Consider the following 21,708-nt stretch of genomic DNA (forward strand, 5'->3'; position numbering starts at 1 on the left):
AGATCTTCTTATGTGGGCAACAATGACCTTCTAGCTGCCACACCCAAGTCAAAGAAATAGGTGAGGGCGTGGATGGCATGTGCATTAATTCATTCCAGAAACATACAGTGGGTACCCACCATAAACCTATTGTGGTGCTGGGCTTACTAGGGGAATTAAATATTTCCCTATGGTGAGTGTTATCTCTTAAGGCCTTGAGCCTCTTGAGGACAAAAAATTTGTCTTTGTTCTATTCCTGGAAGACAAATAATATTTTCCAGGTTTTTTTTTTTTTTTTTTTTTTTTGAGACAGAGTCTTGCTCTGTCACCCAGGATGGAGAGAGTACAGTGGCATGATCTTGGCTCACTGCAACCTCTGCCTCCCAGGTTCAAGGAATTGTCCTGCCTTGGCCTCCTGAGTAGCTGAGATTACGGGTGCCTGCCACCACGCCCGGCTAGTTTTTTGTATTTTTAGTAGAGATGTGGTTTTGCCAAGTTGCTCAGGCTGGTCTCAAACTTCTGACCTCAGGTGATCCACCCACCTCAGCCTCCAAAAGTGCTGGGATTACAGGTGTGAGCCACTGTGCCCAGCCTACTTTTCAGTTCTTATTTGAACTGCTGTGCTTCAAACAAGCAGTTCTTCCTTTCCTGATGCTTTGGTGATAATGCTTTAAAGTAGTTTGTACCTTCTGTGGCCACTTTGTTCCAGTGTCAAAATGCCCCAATGTGAAGAAGATAGGGTTTTCCTGATTGTAGTGCTGTCAAGTGGCTAGATCATGGTTATGTTCCATGGGGAAGAAGCATTGGGTTTGATTTCTATTTGGTGAGGCACATACGTCTAGGAGTCCAGGGCATGACCTAAGTTTGAGTTTGGATATAACTCTGATTCAATGACTAAAGAAAGGCTAAGTAGAAACACCAATTCTGGAGGCAGGAATCACGTTGGCTGGTGGAACCAAATGTTCAAGGGCTGAGGGAGAGAGAGCATTGAGGTTTTTAGAAGGAGGCACTTATAAAATTCTCCAAAGATGAGTTGTTCAATTTTACCCATCAAAGTTTACAGGGGATACAAATTAACAAACCCTTCCGCTGGCATGGTAGATGCCCCCTCTCCTGTAATGATAGTACTTTCTTTTGTGAAAAAATGTCTGAATTCCCACGTATTTCATTCATTGCCCTCTGTTCTTTTTACTGGAAATATGTGTATGTGTATATATGTGTGTGTATGTACATGTGTATGTACGTGTGTGTGTACAGTCGGCCCTCCTTATCCATGGGTTGTGCTTTCAGGGATTTAACCAACTGCATATTGAAAATATTTGGAATGGCTGGGCATGGTGGCTCACGCCTGTAATCCCAGCACTTTGGGAGGCCGAGGCGCGTGGAGATCGAGACCATCCTGGCTAACATGGTGAAACCCCGTTTCTACTAAAGAATACAAAAAATTAGCCGGGCGTAGTGGCGAGCACCGATAGTCCCAGCTACTCGGGAGGCTGAGGCAGGAGAATGACATGAACCCAGGAGGCGGAGGTTGCAGTGAGCCAAGATCGTGCCACTGCACTCCAGCCTGGGTGACAGAGCAAGACTCAGTCTCAAAAAAAAAAAAAAAAAAAGTATTTGGGAACAAAAAAGGATGGTTGCATCTGTACTGAACTTGTAGAGACTTTTTTTCATTGTCATTATTTCCTAATTGATACAAACAACTATTAACATAGCCTATATGTATTATAAGTAGTCTAGCCGGGCGCGGTGGCTCAAGCCTGTAATCCCAGCACTTTGGGAGGCCGAGACGGGCGGATCACGAGGTCAGGAGATCGAGACCATCCTGGCTAACACAGTGAAACCCCGTCTCTACTAAAAAAAAAATACAAAAAACTAGCAGGGCGTGGTGACGGGCGCCTGTAGTCCCAGCTACTCGGGAGGCTGAGGCAGGAGAATAGCGGGAACCTGGGAGGTGGAGCTTGCAGTGAGCTGAGATCTGGCCACTGCACTCCAGCCTGGCCGACAGAGCGAGACACTGTCTCAAAAAAAAAAAAAAAAAAGTAGTCTAGAGATGATGTAAAGAATACAGGGGTATGTTCATAGGCTATATGAAAATACTACATGATTTTATATAAGAAACTTGAACATCTGAACTTTGGTATCTCTGGGGTGACACTGGAATAAATTCCCTATGGACACTGAGGAGGGAGGATGATGATAGATATAGTCAGCCCTCAGTGTGTATATATGTATCTGTATACATGCATATGCACACACATATGTATACACACACATAGCCTTTGAACAATTTTATCTGTACTCCTTAATTAACATTAAATATTTCTAGTTTTTAAAACATCTCTTTCATGAACATGTTTTTAAACATCTCTTTCATGAACATGTTTGTGATTGTGTACTTATATTTTCAATAGATGTCTGTTACTATGATTCCATATCTATTCACTTAACAAATATAAAGTACTGGCAAAACAACAAATAAGATAGATATAACTCCTGGCCTCATGAAGCTGACAGCCTAGGAGAGATACCATATTCTCTACTGAAAGATCTGTAGTTCCTTGAGCATGGCTAGTACTATAGCTAGTGCATAATAAGCACTCAACAAATATTTGTGGTTGGGAGCTGTGGCTTGTGTCTGCAATCCCAGCACTTTGGGAGGCCGAGGCCAGTGAATCAGCTGAGGTCAGGAGTTGGAGACCAGCCTGGCCAACATGGTGAAATCCCATCTCTACTGAAAAAAAAAAAAAAAAAGGAAAAAATTAGCCAGACATAGTGGTGTGTGCCTGTAATCCCAGCTACTCAGGAGGCTGTGGCAGGACAATCGCTTGAACCTGGAAGGTAGAGGTTGCAGTGAGCTGAGATCACACCACTGCACTCCAGCCTGGGTGACAAAGCGAGACTCTGTCTCAAAAACGACAACAACAAAAATTGTAGGATGAATGAATAGATATAAGTGTATATACCAGTGTTCTTATCTCTGTGTCTTTGAATGTGTGATTTCCTTTGCCAAGAATACTCTACCCATACTTCTAATAAACGATACTGGTAGCATTTCTCTTCTTGGTGCCATTATCTCTTTTTGGCCATTTCTAAACAATCCAGGCAATCTGGCTCTTCCTTTTTCTGTGTTCCCAATGCAAATTGTATATCTCATTCACATTTCATTTGTAGAACTTGTGTTGTACTTCTGTTTGTACATAACATAGTCTCACATGAGACAGACAACTAACTGCCTAAGAGCAGGAACCTTATTTCTTTCAGGTCTCTTTCCAGCACCCAGCCAGGGGCTGGTTCACAGTAATCTGTCAGCAAATTGTGAATTAGTAAATGAAAAAAAAATTGAATTGAAATAAATTACCTCCCTACAATTGAGTTTGCATGCAAAGCTTGCTGTATTTTGGCCCCAAATTCCTCTTATGTATCTCCCATTTCTCCATGTGTCAACTAGAATCGAGCCACCTTGTTATTCCTGAAATGTCTTTCATTTTCCCATTTTATGCCTTCCACATATTGATGCCTATGACTGAATGCCTCTTCTACCTCTTCTACAGGTGCTAACCACCCAGACTTCAGACACCTTCCAATGCTAACTTCCCGCCTACCTTTACCACTCTTACAACATTCTTAACTCACCAAACATCACCTCACTCTTAGCATATTTCCCATCTCCCTATCTAAAATTACTTATCTTCCTTGAAGCAATGTCATACTTTTCATATATGCTGCTTAAAATCATGTCTTCTCTTTTAGATTAGGTGCTTAACACACCTGCCTTACTAGACTTAAAGCATCCTGAAAGGAGGAACCATGCCCTTGCACAGTCTTGCAAAAAGGAAGCATGCAGTTTCTCTTGCAGTATATGCAATGGTTACAAAAAGGTGGGAGGAGGAAATATTTCGTTAAACTCTGAATATAATCCTTATTCTGCTGACAAGATTGTAAGGTTCATAGAGCTGCTAACCAAGCAGCAGCCACCAAAGCATGCCATCATGGCACTTGAAACACCAGGGAGAGAATATTCTGGGGGAAAAAATAACAGGTCACACACAGAAGACAAAGAACCAAAATAGCATTGGTCTGTTCAACAGCAACATTAGAAGCTGGGAAACCATAGAGAAATACAATAAATAGGGGAAATAATTTTATCTCAAGAGTTCTATACTTGAAGAAAAGTATCAAATTTAAATGGTAATATTTCCAGGTATGCAGAATCTTGAAATACATATGATACATTCATTTCCGGGAAGCTACTAGAGAATGTGATTTACTAAACTAAGGGAATAATGTAAAGGAGCAATGTGAAACCAGAAAACAAGAAATCTGTCACAGGAGAAGATGTAAAAACCAAGTCGATGATGAAGGGTCATAGCTGTGAAAGTGGTTGAAAGAGCAACCAGTTCAGGTTGGAGCAAGAAAATAGAGAACTCTGGGAGGGATGCCTCAAAGATTAACACAAGGAGATGAATACATCATTAGTAAGACTTGGCAATGCAAAAGCTTATCTTGAGTCATTTTTCAAAGCCATTAATGGGAGTGAGACAATTTAGCCAAAGGAATCCAAGTAGGTGACGGTGACAGGGGTGCGGGGGGAGGGGGGTAGGGGGGGACGAGAATGAAAAGTGATTATCAATTCCAGAAAAAGCTAAGCATTTTACAAAAATTTAGGTAGAAAAGCAAAAGGAATTCTAACAATACTTTATTCAACAGGACAGTATTTATGTAGTCATAATCATAAAAGGACCTAATGGTATTTAAATAAAATGTATAATATAACTACATTGGAAGAATGAGGAAGAAAAAGGGAGGTGTCAGACGAAATCCTAATGTTTAACATTAGGAAGTCAGTACAATCTGAAATCAGTGAGTCAAAAGATAGGTCAATATTTTCTTTGGAGAAATGTGGAGGTAATTGCCAGAGAAAATAGTAGTAGAATGTGGTTTCCTGTGTCAAGCAGGAAATGGGAGGAGCGAAGGAAAACTGGAGCAGGGGGCTGCTGTTATTTACTATAAAGCTTTTATTTGTCCTATTAAACTATGTGCATATATTGCTTTGTTAAATTATAAAAATGTATTATTGGACCCAGTAAACCTATGGATAGGGACATAAAAGTTTGACACTATGTATCAGGTAGTTCATCACAGCATTCATCTGTCATTAATGGGCAAACAAAGAATCCTATAGGAACATTATAGGAAATCCACATTTTACATTAAAGGGTCTAGGAAGGGTCCTGCTTGATGTTAGGTCTTGGTGGTGTATAAACAATGCAGGCTTTAGAGTTTACACTCCTTAGTCCATATCTTGCTAGCTATGTAATCTCAGACAGATTACTTTTCTGAGTTTTCTCAAAGATAAAACGAAGATAATATCCATATCATAGGACTCTTTAGGAGTAATATTCAAATTGCTATAATTATTGGCACTGTTAATATTGCTGTCAATACTGGTTCTGCTACCATGGCCTATATTTGGAAATTGACTTACATGTCTTAATTTCTTAGGTATCAAGGAAGGATCAAGTTTGGATATCACAACTTACTGGAAGTGTGAACTTGGACAAGTCACTTAAACTCTCTAAGCCTGATTTTTCTCAATTGTGACAGGAGATAAGAGTTTAGCAGAGAGTTTAGCAGAGATCCTAATAGTGAGGCTCAATTCACTGCATTCCTCTTTTATCACTTTCCTCTAGCAAATCAGCTTCCTTCTCTGCCATATCAGCAGTATCCAAATAATTCATCATAGATACAAAGAGCTTTCAGGTTGGAAGACATCTGAGCCATTGGGCAGGAAAATACATCAAATCATGCTTTTTAAATTAGTGGAGTTGACTACTCTTTTGCCCTAAAGTATATAATTGCTCTATTGTGACTTTACAGGCTGCTGTGCTTCTCAAAATGTGGTCCATCAACCAGCAGCACAGAATAGCCTTTGGAGGTTAGAAATGTAAATGTTCAGATCTCATTCCAGATGAGCTGTACTAGTAGGGCCAGTGATCTGTGTTCTAAAGAGCCCTCCAGGTGATTCTCACACGTGCTTGAGTTTGACAACAGGCTGGTCTCAAATTTTCAAAGCACAGTACTGGGGGAAAAAAAAGGAAAATTATAAAGATGTGTTTGCACATCCCAGGAGTATCAGTTCACCTATATTCAATTGTTCCTTCCGCTAAAGTTGATCAGTGACTTCTTCTGTGCCAGACACTGTAAGAGTTACTGAGGTTTCAAGATGAACTTTTTAGGTCACAGCAAACATTTGCCTGACCAACCAGAATTTTCATAAAATCATTCTACATAGTCTAATGGACTCAATGATTGGCTTTCTTATAAATATGGATGTATTATCAAGCTCTCCAGGATTTCTTCCTGGGCTCTAGTTTTCCCGTTTAAGCGATCATATTTTCTGATGTCTCGTGTCTATTTTCTTGCAAGCTGCTATACTGTGTGTAAACTCATCTGCCTTCTTGAATGTTTTACATAGAATTTACATAGAATTTGGCCATAAAGTACATAATTTTCCTCTTTATCCAAGTAAAGCATCTACCTGGAAAAAAATTGTCTTCTATGTGGCTTTATATTATAGATGATGATAGCCAGGGTGTTTTTGATCTTTTAATATAAATTGTTCCAGTGTGTACCCATCTCTCCAGTCATTAGACACTCTCTGTGAAAATACTTCTTAGATCAAAATTGCTAACCAGGGATTCCATGTTCTTAAGGCTTTAATGAGCTGCATGTATGCCATTGCCACTTTCTTACAGCCATAAAGTCAGCTTCCAAGGATTCAATTTTTAATAAAGAATAAAAACCTGGCCGGGCGCGGTGGCTCAAGCCTGTAATCCCAGCACTTTGGGAGGCCGAGACGGGCGGATCACAAGGTCAGGAGATCGAGACCATCCTGACTAACACGGTGAAACCCCGTCTCTACTAAAAACTACAAAAAAAAACTAGCCGGGCGAGGTGGCGGCGCCTGTAGTCCCAGCTACTCGGGAGGCTGAGGCAGGAGAATGGCGTGAACCCGGAGGCGGAGCTTGCAGTGAGCTGAGATCCGGCCACAGCACTCCAGCCTGGGTGACAGCGCGAGACTCCGTCTCAAAAAAAAAAAAAAAAAAAAAAAAAAAAAAAAAAAAATAAAAACCTAAGTAGATTCAACCTAAAGCGGGAAAATAAAATAATAGAATATGGGTTATGGAGGAGGGATGAAAGGAGGCAGGAGAGAGAGGCAAAGAAATAAGCATTATCAGCATTTTAATGGGAATGAATAAACAGTCTGCACTATAATAAATCTCCTAGGCATTTGATCCCAATAAACCATTTTAATCCTCAGGGCTCTTCTGTCAGCATGAGATAACTACTCTGAAACCAAAATGTATTTAGCATAAAACTCACATTCCAATGTTTACTGTGTATCTGCTTTTAAAAAATAAATTGAAAATTTAAACTTCTTTGAGGCTGTGTAAGCGAGGGGGACAGCCTCTAAGGGCACCTTCTATGTGTCATCCAGCACCTGCCTGCCAAAGTCAATGCTGGGATGCCCACTGGTGGGGGAGCTGGGGTGCTTGTTAGCTGAGGTCTTTTAATCTGCTGTTTCGTCTGAGCATTATTTGACTGGCTTAGGCTTTGAAAACTTTCTCCTTTTTGTGTGCATGTAGAGGGCTTTTTGATATGGGCATGATGACAGTCCCACTTCAGCTGATTTATGTCATAGAAATATCAGTCACATGTCCATCTATGGTTGACCTGTAAAATCTTTGAATTAAAAAAAAAGTACTGTTTTCAGTGTTAATCATGACCAAGGAGTCTTCCAATTTTTTTAATCCTTTTTTTCTTTTGTCAAAGCCCATTAACTTATCTATACCTAATGTTCCTAGTAACATACACTTGCCAGTTACTATTTCATAACCTCAATCTGTCTAGTTATAAAAGCTATTGTCTGCTGGGCATGGTGGCTCATGCCTGTAATCCCAACACTTTGGGAGGACAAGGTGGGCAGAGCACGAGGTCAGGAGTTCAAGACTAGCCTGGCCAACATAGTGGAACCCCATCTCTACTAAAAATACACAAAATTAGCCGGGCATGGTGGCAGATGCATGTAATCCCAGGTACTTGGGAGACTGAGGCAGGAGAATGGCTTGAACCCGGGAGGCAGAGGTTGCAGTGAATGGAGATCGTGCCACTCCAGCCTGGGCGACAGAGCGAGACTCCATCTTTAAAAAAAAAAAAAAGAAGGTCGGGCGCGGTGGCTCAAGCCTGTAATCCCAGCACTTTGGGAGGCCGAGACGGGCGGATCACGAGGTCAGGAGATCGAGACCATCCTGGCTAACACGGTGAAACCCCGTCTCTACTAAAAATACAAAAAACTAGCCGGGCAAGGTGGCGGGCGCTGTAGTCCCAGCTACTCGGGAGGCTGAGGCAGGAGAATGGCGTAAACCGGGAGGCGGAGCTTGCAGTGAGCTGAGATCGGCCACTGCACTCCAGCCCGGGCGACAGAGCGAGACTCCGTCTCAAAAAAAAAAAAAAAAAAAAAAAAAAAGAAAGAAAAAAACTGCTATTGCCCTGGCGTACATATATGTACCTAATTGCAGCTTGTCATTTGCCAGATGAGGACGTCAAGCCTGTCCACCTAAGCACATATGGGACTTATGTTCTCACAATGTATTTTAGGGAAATGGTGTTTATAATATCAGTGTTTAAATATGTTTTGCATTTTTTAAAAGGAAAAGGTACACAAGTTCTAGTACAAAAGACAAGCACGATATCTAAAGCAATTTACAATGTATTACCATATAAGAACAAGCAATTCATTTTTTTTTCTTTTGCACAAAAGAAGTGGGGGGGGGGGAGAGAGAGAGAGAGAGAGAGTGTGTGTGTGTGTGTGTGTGGTGTGTGTGTGTGTGTGTGTGTGTGTGTGAATTCAGAGCTTATCTCTTAGCATCAGACACTACTGGCATGAAGAGAGAGACCTCTTTATTTTAGATGCTTTAATTCTGGACCTGTCTTCTGAGCAATTACAGGCCGCTTAGAAGCGGCTCTCCTGCCTCTCCTCTCTTTCCCCTAGCCTATGTTTTCTTCTTGCTTGCTTTGATTTTTAAGAAAGAACTATCCTAGACTTCCCACATCAAATCTGACATCAAACCGGATCTGGTTACTCATACCCATACATGCATATAAACACATTTTCCTGCGTGCTATATGAACATTGAAAACTATACTGTAATGCCAAGGAAGTTTCAGCTTTTCCATTTTAAGGATGTCTCTATTTTTATCTACTTTCTGACCCCCACCCATAAGCCTGTCTACTGTACTTTTTTGCAAATTTAAACAACCTGCCTTAAGAATGTTTATATATGCTCTGCTAAATTTCCAAAATAAATAAAATGCCAAACCACCAAGTGTACAGTAGGAACAGAAAAATCAGTAACTTGTTGAAACTAACTATTCTATGTTCTATTCGGCTCCATGAAATCAAGAAGGAAAAGTTTGTAGTGGTTCTGTCCATTCATCCTAATGCTTACTTTGACTTTATGGTAGAAAAGAATGTACTATCAAATAGTCTATATATAACTCTGTGTCTCTGACTCTCATGATAATTTTTGTGATGAAGTTTCTAGGTCAAAAATGGCAAGTGAGTGAGAACAAAGAAGAAAATCATTGTCAACAGACAATGGAGCAGTAAAAAAATCATAACATGAAAATGTGCTTAAGGCATATCTCTTCTGTGTAGACTTATGTAAATTCAGTATAGTTACAGCTATTGAAAAATACATGAATATAACCCTCTTAAAATATGCTAGTAGATCTCTGATCATGTTTTTAGAGGTAAAGGTATTTTTAGCTTCCACAGGTACAAATTAGTAGTCTTCCCTTTTACTCATTCTCTTGAAAGAGTACAGATTCTCTTCCACAATGGCACATTTTACAAAAGATATAGCAGCAATATATAATCTATAGACTACTTTTTATTCATTTTAAAAGTTGATTGAGCACAGCTGAATTGAAATACATACAATCTGAAAAATCTTTTCAGTTTTTCAGGCAATCTCATTAAATGATGAAGAGTCTACTTAGCAGCTAATCTCTTTTTATGTTGTCATTGAATAAAGAACTGGAATCATGTCATTAATTGTCTGTCAGAGGACAATTAATGTTGAGAGGCTCAACAGTAACTCTGAATGTTTTTTGTTTTATAACATTGTGTAATATTAAAAGATATTCTTTCATAGGGAGGTGGGCACAGATAAAACAAGAATAACAAAATATTAATAGATCTTGAAACTAAGTGATAGATAAATGGTGGTTTGTTATGCTACTCTCTTTGGGGTATATTTGTAAAACATTCAAAATAAAAAGTTAGAAACAAAATAATGCATATCAATAAAGGGGTGCAAGGTTGCCCAAAGTATTTGGCTGACCAAGGGCCACAAGAAAGCTGAAGGATGGAAACTCAGAAAAGGAGTGACAATCTCGAGATGCAAGTCTTCCCCGGGCCTAACTGAGCTGGTAGCTGGAAACAAATAACTAATGCCGATAAAGGAAAATCTTTGCTAATGAGCTAGCAACTAAATTTTATATTGTCTTGGCAAATGAAAGAATTAGAGAAATACTATGAGTGATTGCCAAATTTCCATATTTTTATTCACTTTTTGGTCCTGGTTAGTCATGCATATAGCAGCTAATTTTGGTCCTGCCTGAATCAAGTAACAAAGCCAATTGTAATAATGACCAACATTTATTTAAGGTTTATTATGTGTCACACATATGCTAAGCATCTCACATGAATTATTTTGTCTAATATTTCTCAAGAAACCTGCAAGATAAGTCTAACAAAATTATAAGTATGAAAACTGACCTTAGCTAAGTAGTTTATCTTATGTTACAGGACCAGATGAGCCATGGCATTTTGATTCTAGAACCCATATAATCATTTTTTAAAAATTCAGACTTTTTGAAATTCACTGTACTCATTTAATACATCTCCAACATCTGAGCATGCATTGCCTTCAGCTGTTGTTGTCTTATGCCTCACTCTCATACAACCCTAACACTGCTCTCCTATCCTGGGTCCTACTCACGTGATCCTACTCTGCTCTGTGGCTTGGTCTCTCATGGAATTATTTGCTCTTCTACTTGGGCCTTGTAACCACTTCGAAAAGGTTAGAGTTGCTTCCCAATTCTAATTTCCTTGATATTTTGGAACTTTAACCTTACCAATTCCCACTACTATACATTTGCTAGAAACAGAACCATATCCCCTCCAACATTCATATGTTGAAGTCCTAACCCCAAACACGACTGTATTGGGAGGTAGTGTCTTTAGGAGGTAATTAGGGTCAAACAAAGTCATAATGGCAGGGCTTTAACCAATAGCGTTGGTGGTCTTATAAGAAGAGCAACAAAAAGAAATCTCTCAGGGCATGAACAGAAGAAAGGCCCTGTGAGTACATAGTGAGAAGGTAGCTTATCTACAAGCCAAGAAGAGAGCCCTTCCCAGAAACTGAGCCCTAACAAACTTTGATCTGCAACTTGGTTTCCGAAACTGAGAAATACATTTCAGTTGTCTACCCAGCCTGTGGTATTTTGTCATGGTAATCCCAGTGGACTAACACAACATCCTGTCATTTTCTGCCTTAGCTTCCACTTCAAATGCTTCTGGAAAAAGTGGAAAATGACTTGCTTCTCTAGAAACAGCATTTTGAAGGAGCTCTAAATTTGGAACCACAAGACTGGATTTTAAGTCATGACATTGTCACATATTAGCTGTGTGACCTTGGAGAAGTCATTTAAATTCTTTGGGTCTGTTTTCTTTGTAATAAACACAATTAGAAAAATATCTGCCCTCCCTATTTCAACAATAAAAGAAACAATATAGTAAAGATATAAAGTTGTATTATCAATGACAGCTAACCCCTTACTGATACTTAGAGATACTGTATCTGATACTGATACTTACCTTTCATTAGCAGCCTTCCTATCAGTGTTGTCAGTGGACCTCTGCCATTAATTACTCATGGTCCCACTTGGGTATCTGACCTTGTCCTTTAATATATTCCAGAACACTGAAGCCCTCTGACTACAGCTTGTAGCAATATGTCAGTTTCTGATTCTATTCTCTCCGAGAAGATTGACTTATGCCTCCTTTTTTTTTTTCCAGAATAACATCTCTATCAGGAAACTCAGTTGCTTCATCATCTTTCAACTTCACTAAGAGTAGATCAGTTATTACCTTTCATTTCAAATATGCTCGAGTCCTTTGTACTCAATGACAAACAAGCCCTTGACCTTGAACTTCTCAAGCTATTCTCCCATTTCTCTCTTCCCGTTAATTGACATGATTTCAAAAACCTTCCTACTCATATGTTCCTCCAGTGTACTTTTTGCTGTCTGTCATCAATCCAAATTACGGTTTTTGATCCTGCTTGCTCCCACATTAAGGCTTTGCTTAGAATGACATACAGCCCTTATTTCTGCCTATCAGTTTTCCAAAGTTTACCAAACATGTCAACCCTTCTATGAAGTCTTTCCTTACATAATTTCCTCTAAGCTCCCAAATAACTTAGTCTGTACTTTTTGATAGCTTATTTGCACTCACTGTAGTATCATTATTTGTGCATCTTTACTAGATTATAAGCTCCCAAGGCTCTCAACTTAATATCCCATAATCATTTAGTAAATGTTCAACAGACATTATCAAACTGATCTTAAACTATATAATCAAGGTATTAGTTCAATTGGGACGAACATAGGGCTTGGATATTTTCTGGAGAAAGATCAAACTTCAATTTGAATATGGGCAAAGAGAGAGTGGGCCTGTTTATACAAGAGACAAAAAGGATTAAAATCCTTCTAGCCATTTTCTGCCTTCGTTGAAACAAAGTAACAATAGCCAATAGTAGACTAGCTTGCATGTAAGTGTTCAATAAATGTTTCTTGAATTATAGAGAAAGTGAATGCTTAAAGTAATCCTAGAATTATATATTAAATAGTGAGATTTAGAAAGATTTCGGGAGGTGTGACTCACACCTGTAATCCCAGCATTTTGGAAGGCCAAGGTGGGAAGTCAGGAGTTCGAGACCAGCCTTGCCAACATGGTGAAATCCTTACTAAAAAAAATAAAAAATAAATTAAAAAATTAGCTAGGGTGGTGGCCCATGCCTGTACTCGAAGCTACTCAGGAGGCTGAGGCAGGAGAATTGAGCTTGGGAGGCAGAGGTTGCAGTGAGCCAAGATCATGCCACTGCACTGCAGGCTGCAAGACTCCCATCTCAAAAAATGATGGGAGAAAAATCTAATACAGAACTTTGAAGACAGGAACAACAACAACAAAAATTTTGCGTAATTTGATGTCACTGAACCTGACTTTCCCCACCCCCCAATTCCTAAGATAGTCGATAATATAACCATTCCACTAAAGTTATCTTGAAGGCACAGGCTTAACTAAATATATATTTTTAAAATTCTAACTCTTTGAAAACTGGTAACCAACATATGGATAAAGGACAGCTATTCAGTTAAAGCTATATTTCTAGATCACAGTGAAGAACATAGGGTAGATGGATTATCCAATTGGCCAAGTAAGTGTGTGCTTAGAGAACCAAAAATATGAGACATTTCTGCTACAATGAATGTATGACACAACTTGTAATCAGAAATTCTAGTAAGAATGTATGACACAACTTGTAATCAGAAATTCAATTCTAATTGAAGCACTCATTTAAATTTTGGTTTTGGATTCTGTTTTCTAATTTTAAATTTTAATATGGTGGGAGGCTTGGAAAGAAGACATCTAAGACTTTCTAGTGCTTATGGCACTATGTGAACATAGTTTTAAATACTGTTTTAAGCTTGATTTACAGAAAATACATAAAAGGTACCAAATGCTTTTAAAAAACACAGTATCCAATCATCTTTTCCAGAATACAATGTTTCTATCATCTTTTCAGAAAAAATGCACTCCCTCCTGGTTATTCTATTGCAGCAATCTAAATAATAATGCCTCAAGTAATAGATGATAATTATCTCATAAATATGCCACATTAGTAACTGCTCAGAATATTTTCTATCACTTGAAAGTGGTCTAGCTCTTATTGGGCTTTTAATAAGATATAACTTAGCTTCAGTGTGAGCTTTTATCAAATGTTAAGAAAATAAAAGTGCATCAGCACACAAGGTTTTGGGAAGAACATTTTATTGCTAAGCATATCCTTGAACGAAAATGCAAATATGAACTAAAAGAAAGGAAAAAAGAAAAAGCAGTAATGTCACAACATCATAAAATAAATTCCTTTAGATTCTGCTAATAAAACAGGAATATGATAGAAGCTCACATAGAGAATGCACATGTTCCCATAAAATTGTCCAAATAGAAACGTACACTAAGAGGAATATAACAAATGTATTATTACTCAAATTGAAAAAATGAAAGAAAGCAGGAAATCAGTTCACAAGACCTCAAGACTCCATGAACAGCAATCTTTTACAGACATCGAGATATAATCAACTTCATATAGGCTGGGCCATTTAGGTTATCTAAAATCGTGCTTTGATATCTCTTTATAATCCTGTCTTTTTAAAATGATAACAAAAAAATTAAACTCTTAACACATTGAAATATTAGATAATGAGGAACACCTCTTTCCATACACATTAGTAAAGGCTACCATTTAGATTGCGCTTTTTGCCCCATGTCGTTAAGATATTTTTTCAAAGTCAAATATTCATGCAACTTACAAAGACCAGCAAGAGTAGATTTCTAAATCTAAACAGCTGATTGATTTTCATCTGTACAAAAGAAATTGTATATCTCTGACCCTCCAGAGGACACACGTCATTTTTGTGTGAATATTTGTCTTGCTTTGTCTCTTGCTTTTTGGATAGCTATGGCCATACAACCAGTTTATTGTTTTTCTGTACATTGTTTCCTCTTTACAAAAAGAAAATGACAACCAGAATACAAACCAAACAGAAATAAACAGGAAAAAAAAAAAAAAAACAGTTCTTAAAGCAGTATGTACATAGGTGGCTAAGGAATTATACCAGCAAGGATGTAGTAAAATATGTAAACAAAATCTGAAGATTTTTTAAAATTCTCTTTGACACAGTTAACTGTGACAAAACTAAAATTCACACTTTATTCACATTTTAAGGTTTGCTTTTTTGTTGTTTTGTTATTTTCTTTTAAAACAACATTCTCATTCCACTTCAAGACTTTAACAGATTTCCTGTGTCAGTCATCCCATCAAACATACCATGATAAATATATCTGTATATATATTTATTTATATATATATTATACTATTAAATTCCTTTTTTGTGTGTGTCACAGCAGCTTTATTCATTTATTTGTTTTTAAAAAAGATGGGTGAAGGGAGAAGTGAGCAAATGGAAGGACAGAGTTATCCATAAATGTCAGGCTACAAAATTAAACCACTATGAAAACCATTGTCATGTTCGGGGCGGGGAAAGAACTATGTGTTTTGTACTCTGGCATGACATGTTTGGCTTGTGTGACCTTTTGTGGTTCCATCTCGAGTTGAACTCCCCTGTCTGGTTTGATAAATTAACAGACTTTAATATTGTCTTTTTTATTTGCATGCATTTCAATCAGTCACAGATCCAGCCCACCTCCCCTTCCTCTTCCCTAGGAAAGGCTATTTTAGTTTGTGGGGCTTTCTTCTTTAACACAATGTGGCTGGGTGAATGGACAGGAACAATAGTGTTAAGTAAAGCCAATAGCTCTGATAACACCAGCCCTAAACCCATCTGTTCGGGGTTTGGGTGGTGAATTCTGAAATTAGATCCTGGGGGACCAGCTTTTTGAATCAATATTATCATCCGTCACATGAATTTTGCTATGTGTTCAGCAAAGCATCTTATAGGAAACAAACAACAGATTCTAGAGACACCATAACCTGATATGTAGAGTGAACACCATGGTAGCTTTTGAGTTCATATGGCAATAGTCTCTCTCACTTTTGTTTTGAGTGTTTTCCTCTTCTGATGTCCAGTCATTATCAAAAAAATAAACAAAAACCCGAAAGCCATTTTTCCCCTCAGACCTTAAAGTTACACGCACACTGGTCAGAACCAGATAAGGGTTGTGGGTTTTTTTTGTTTGTTTGTTTGTTTTTGTTTTTTGGTGTTTTTTTTTTTGTTTGTTTTTGTTTTTTTTACTTTTTTCTTTTTTTGTTGTTGTAGTTTTGTTTTTTTACATAATTAAACCGAAAAAACATGGTTACAGTCAAGCTTCACAAACATCATTACAGACTCACTTGGAGTTATGGAACAAGTAAGCCATGAAGTCTTCTACCTTTTAGTAAAAGGTCCTCCGGAGAAGGAAGCTTCCAGGCCTGCGGAAGTGGTGGAGCCATCGTCCGGCTCCAGAGCGCTAAGTGTGTGCTTTATGATACAGCAGGGCACAAAACCTTCTGTCTCCCAGTGACCGCTGGGACCTTGCCGCAGCCATGGCTGAGCTTCAGAGAGAGATGCATCGCTGTGTGTGTGTGTCCTTTAAAAAACGGTTTTCCCCACCAGAGTCGTGGTTATATACCCCATTTCATAGTTCCAGCAGTTCTGACATCTGTGAGATCTCACCGTCCAAAGATTCATAGGCGTGGATAGAAATAACTGTGAAACTCGCGTGTGAGCAGTGTTCGCATGTTTACACGTAGTACTCCCTGTCCTTGTTTTTCTGTTTCTTGTGGCCGCTCTTTGAGCTCTGCTGCTTCTCCTTCATGAGCGTGCCGTTGCTCTGGGCGGAGTTGCTGATGTAGTTCCGCGTCTCGTCCACTTGATAGGACCCCTCGTCCCTGTTCCTGTACTTGTACATGGCGTACAGGAGGATCAAGATGCAGAGGGCGGCAGCAGCCACAATGCCGACGACCATCCCTGTTGTGCTGCTCGACTCCCGGATCACCTCTGAGGCCCCCGGGACCCGTCTGATTCCCGGCTCCGTGGGGTTTGCTGTGGGCACATTACGGAACATGGGGGAAGTAATTAGTGGGCTCTTCAGTTTGGTGCTGTCTAGCTCATAGGCAGTGGGCAACGGAAGCAAGACTATATCAGGCTGGGGTTTGAGATCACGGTTATTCATTTTGCCAGCTGGCAATTTGGGCACCATCCCAGACGAGGAGGAAGCTGTGAAGCGGATCAGCTCAGGGGATAAAGATGTGGTAGTAGTCCTACTAGTTTCGGAGACTTTGTTAGGTCTAAAGTCCTTGGATTCCCACTTGGGCGCATGTGCTTTGTAGCCACCTTCGAAGATTGAAGTGGAAAGACTCTTATCTGTTACCAAGGAGAAGGTGGTGTAAAAATCTTCATCATCAGTAGGGGGCAGGTTAGAGTCAAAGGTTTCCCCTGAGCCATACCCAGATATCACCAAGCCATCATCATCACAACCATCGCTGCCTTGGTCCGACAAGCAAGGTAACCCCGCCTCAGAGGTCATGGACAGGGAATCTTTGGTGGTCTCAATAATGGTGAGGAGGGGGCGAAAGGTAGGGGGGAGTGTAATGGAAGGTGCACGAGTAGCAATAGGAGGGGTAGCTAAAGGGTCTTCTACAAGAAGAGGGATAACTAATTCACCTCCTGGGATGGAAAAGAAAAAGAAAAACAGAATTAGTATATTTGTAAACACAACTGTAGTTACTCTCAACCAGTGTAGTTCACAGATTATGCCTCAGCAATTATAATAAAATGATCTGGATCTTTTCTGAATGGAGTCTAATCATTCTAGGCAGATTTGGAGCCTTCTATATGCCTCTTGCCACCCAAACCTGAAATCCCTAGATCAGGGGCTTAGATTTTTAAAGATACTCTCAAGTAATTATTTAGATAGAATTCAACTATATATGTTCTTTCCAGGATCTGCTTAAGGGCTGATGACATTCAGTGACATTGTTATAAATATTGGCTGGCTATCAAAATTGGCGTGTGTGGGTACCTGTACACATTGTGTGCTTAAGTTATGAATTTATTAACATGTATTTAAGATTTCTTTATTGCCTTCTTGGGATTCTACTTATTTGTTCCCAGGAGGATGAGAATGACCTATTCACAATCTTATTGAGACCAAGATTAAGAAACATAAAATATTGTGTCCTTTGTGTTTTCTTAAGTTACTTACTTTTATTTCACACTTATTAATCACAGTCCTCATTTACTATAAGCTGAGTGATAGGTATTTATAATAATTCAAAAATGTTCATCTAACAAATCCATTTTGACTATTCTTTTCCAGAAATTCCCCTGATTATTAAATGACAACTTGCCTCGCATTAGTCTAATATTTGTATGCATTGCTTTCATGTTATATGCAATATATTGTGAGCTGGAAGCTAGATTTTCAAAATACCCAGCCTAGATATCCATGACTTGAAACTTTTAGACTCACAAATGTTGACTTAGCAAAGTGAGTTTTTTTAAATTGGTGATTCCTAACTAGTGTGGCAAAAATATATCAGTTTACCCATAGATCCTTGTTATTGCACTTAGAATCATGTAGACTAAGTTGGGAAAGAAAGCTCAGAATAGTTCATTAAATCACAGGGCCTTGCAGATCATGGGTGCCACAAATATTCTGCAGTAGTGGTTGTTTACCTGGCTGTAAGGCCAAGATTGCTATGTATCTATGGCAGCAAGATAATTGATCTCTCTTCAATGTCTTTATAATGTTATTTTCCAAGCAGAGGAAGAATCTTAAGAAGTCACAGTTTGTGTCCCTTAATTGAATGTATTCCAGAAGAATGTATTCCCACTATCACTTAAAAAAATCCACTCGCAGGAATGGTACGAATGTTTCCCTGCCCTAGTTAGTTAGAAAGTTGAGATACTAATGTGACGTTATTGTTGAAGGCCTCTTTCTGAGTGGACCCACTGAGCTGCCAACTGGTACTGCGTATTGTGTCTCTTACACTTGGTAATAACTTTGCTGTGATGGTATAGTCAGTGTTTGAGTAGCTTTTAACAGATAAGACTGTAGCTGAGGTGCCCACCTCATCAGTAACAAAGCCAGACAAGGAGGTTATTCAGTACCAGAGTTCTAGGGACACTCCAAGTGAATAAGCCTTGGAGTTTACACAGTCTTCCAGGGTTTTTCCTATGAAGATTGATTCACGAATTAAAACTCTCCCTTTGAATCACAGGAAACATTTCAAGATGCAAGCTTTCCACACCTTGCATCTTGAAACATTTCCCATGCATCCAAATTGTCCAGGTTTCAGGTGTGCTAAGAGAAGGGCTTCCTGAGAAGAAAGCTAATGCCTACCTTCAAGCACTGAGAAACTGCTGGTGCCCATGTCAGAAGCCTTTATTCTCTCCCTGTTTAGCTAATAACAATTGTGTTCTGCAGAAAGAAACTGGGTTTGGGAGGGAGCTGATAAAGTATATAATGTGTATCATTTAGAAGGAAAGGGACAACAGAATGTTGTAGTGTCATCTCTGGCCTATGTGATAATTTTACTATGAAATTAAAACAACACCTTTTTGAGATTCTCAAGATGATCTTATAGTATGTGCTCTAAACCTGAGCCTCTATTCTGGTGCTTAGAGTTTGAGACTATTGAGCAAAATGATCTTTGCAGATTTGCCAAAGATTCACACTTGCTGGACTAGACCAGCAGACACCTATTTTTTTTTTTTTTAACATTGTGAACATATATAATTCATATGCCTTGCAACTTATTTAATGCATAATTTACACACTTTTGCTAGTTTTTATAAATGGGATTTGGAGTGCAGTTCCCTAAAGGTAAGCCAGTCCTAAAACTAACTCTGAGCAAACTTTTTTATTATTCTTCTGCTAGGGGGCCCCAAGTGGTAGATTTAAGGTGATATATGAAAGAGGGCAATGTTTGAGTAATAGGAGAGCAGTGATAAGAAAGAGGAAGTGAAGGCCCATGGAATCTGTCTAAAGCTTCCTTATGAATTTCTCAGGCACAATTTTACTTACCTTCAGAGGACAAGGCAGGATTTTTTTTTTAACTTATCTATAACAAAGGTTTAACATGTGTGTTCTTTGTTGGCACAAACACCTAGTCATTTGTTCCTTATGGCAATGACAAATCTACCCCTTACCTAGCCTCTTACCCAAAAGTTTGCCTTTATATTTAAACTGTTTGTACCAGGCCTTTGCTTCCTAAGATATCAGTTATTCCTTGTCCTTTAACCTAGTTTCCTCTTTGCTTTTCTTCTCAATACCAGCTAAAGCTTCCAGTGTACTTGTTTCAAAATCTACAAACTGTTCACTCTGCAGTTGAATTACTTAACTTTCCTTTGCTATTTCCCTCTCATTTAACACACTAATGCAAGTATCTTAGATTTAAAAAAACTAACGTTCCTTTGTTATCTCCCTCTCATTTAACATTTAATGCAAGTATCTTATATTTAAAAAAAAAAAGAGTAACCACATTTTTTATAACTGTATAGTAAGAGGGTTCTGAAGCTTGTTAATTTATAAAGAGCTTCTAAAAGCCTGGTGAGTCCCAAATTGAAATGATAAGAGCTTATTTTAAAACCAAAATGATGGGTATGCTATTTCAGAGTTTAGAAAACAAAATCTTTCAGAACTACTGATCTCTGGTTTTCTTTGCCATTTTGTTACTAATCACGGTAGCAGCAAAAAAATGATAAATGATACCCTCTGTTGGGAAAACCTGAGCCGAAATCATGCTGATTTTTAGACAAGGAAGTGGTAGAAGCTTTCTTAACCCCTCTTTCCTGGCTTCTCAAGAAGTGGGAAGATTGCCTTTAGTTTAAAATGAAGTCAACTGGGATACAGAGGGGTCCTTATGACAAATAGGAATTCTAATGAAAACAGGTAGAAAATTTTAGATAACTGTAAACATGAAAGATGCCTGGGACAAGTGTATATGTTAGTGTAATTAATTTTAAAACTAAATTCTGTGTTTAAGATTGCAGATGATAATAGGGTCCTGGGGGGATCAAAGGCACACCTCACTTGAGAGGAGAAAGTGATGTATTTCTCCTACTATTAGGACCTTAATAGAAATAACTTAGTTTGGCTGGGTGCAGTGGCTCACGCCTGTAACCCCAGCACTTTGGGAGTCCGAAGCAGGCGGATGATGAGGTCACCAGATCAAGATCATCCTGGCTAACACAGTGAAACCCCGTCTGTACTAAAAATACAAAAAAAATTAGCCGGGCGTGGTGGTGGGCACCTGTAGTCCCAGCTACTCAGGAGGCTGAGGCAGGAGAATGGGGTGAATCCGGGAGGCGAAGCTTGCAGTGAGCCGAGATCGCGCCACTGCACTCCAGCCTGGGCGACATAGCGAGACTCAGCCTCAAAAAAAGTTTGATGGGAAGCTATTCAAGCCTTCTTGTTTATTTTAATCAAAAGTGACTACTCTGAGAAATGTTCAAGTGGCTGATACTATTTTCTGTACTTCCCAGAGACCATGAAGTCAGTGATCAACTAGGTGTCTATGCCTAAAAAAGTTTTCATGGAAGTAAAGAATCCAAAGTCATAAAGGGTTATGGGCAGAGTAATACAAAACCTGTAATTCATCAAAATCCTAATTTCCTATGCCGTCACCAGAATTTTTCTTTAGTTTGGGATAAAAACTATCTGTATTAAAGTTAGCATTTTAAAATCAGGCATACATACCCCTTTTTAGCAGGATTGTGCTTTACTTTAAACTAGAGAGATCATTAGAGATATAAAAGGTCTATTTTAGCCCTGAAGGCTTCTCAGCCTTTTTGCTTTCTGAGTGTATTTGT

General features: G+C 38.9%; 1 protein-coding gene across 6 annotated transcripts in view; it reads right to left on the reverse strand.

Moving 5' to 3' along the window:
- Positions 1 to 14,144: 14,144 nt before the first annotated feature.
- LOC117069250 (neurexin-3-beta) overlaps positions 14,145 to 21,708 on the reverse strand; it is a 1,234,533-nt gene continuing 1,226,969 nt past the window's right edge. For 3 of the 6 annotated variants that reach the window (XM_033187257.1, XM_033187258.1, XM_033187256.1), the window contains one exon: positions 14,145 to 16,935. In XM_033187257.1, the coding sequence (XP_033043148.1) occupies positions 16,634 to 16,935 (302 nt within the window). In that variant the 3' untranslated portion in view covers positions 14,145 to 16,633. Of the gene's footprint in view, positions 17,560 to 21,708 lie in introns of all 6 variants that reach the window. The other 3 variants (XM_033187253.1, XM_033187254.1, XM_033187255.1) reach the window with 2 other exon arrangements.

This window comes from Trachypithecus francoisi, unplaced genomic scaffold, assembly GCF_009764315.1.
Source record: "Trachypithecus francoisi isolate TF-2019V2 unplaced genomic scaffold, Tfra_2.0 Lachesis_group3, whole genome shotgun sequence".
Taxonomy (NCBI): domain Eukaryota; kingdom Metazoa; phylum Chordata; class Mammalia; order Primates; family Cercopithecidae; genus Trachypithecus; species Trachypithecus francoisi.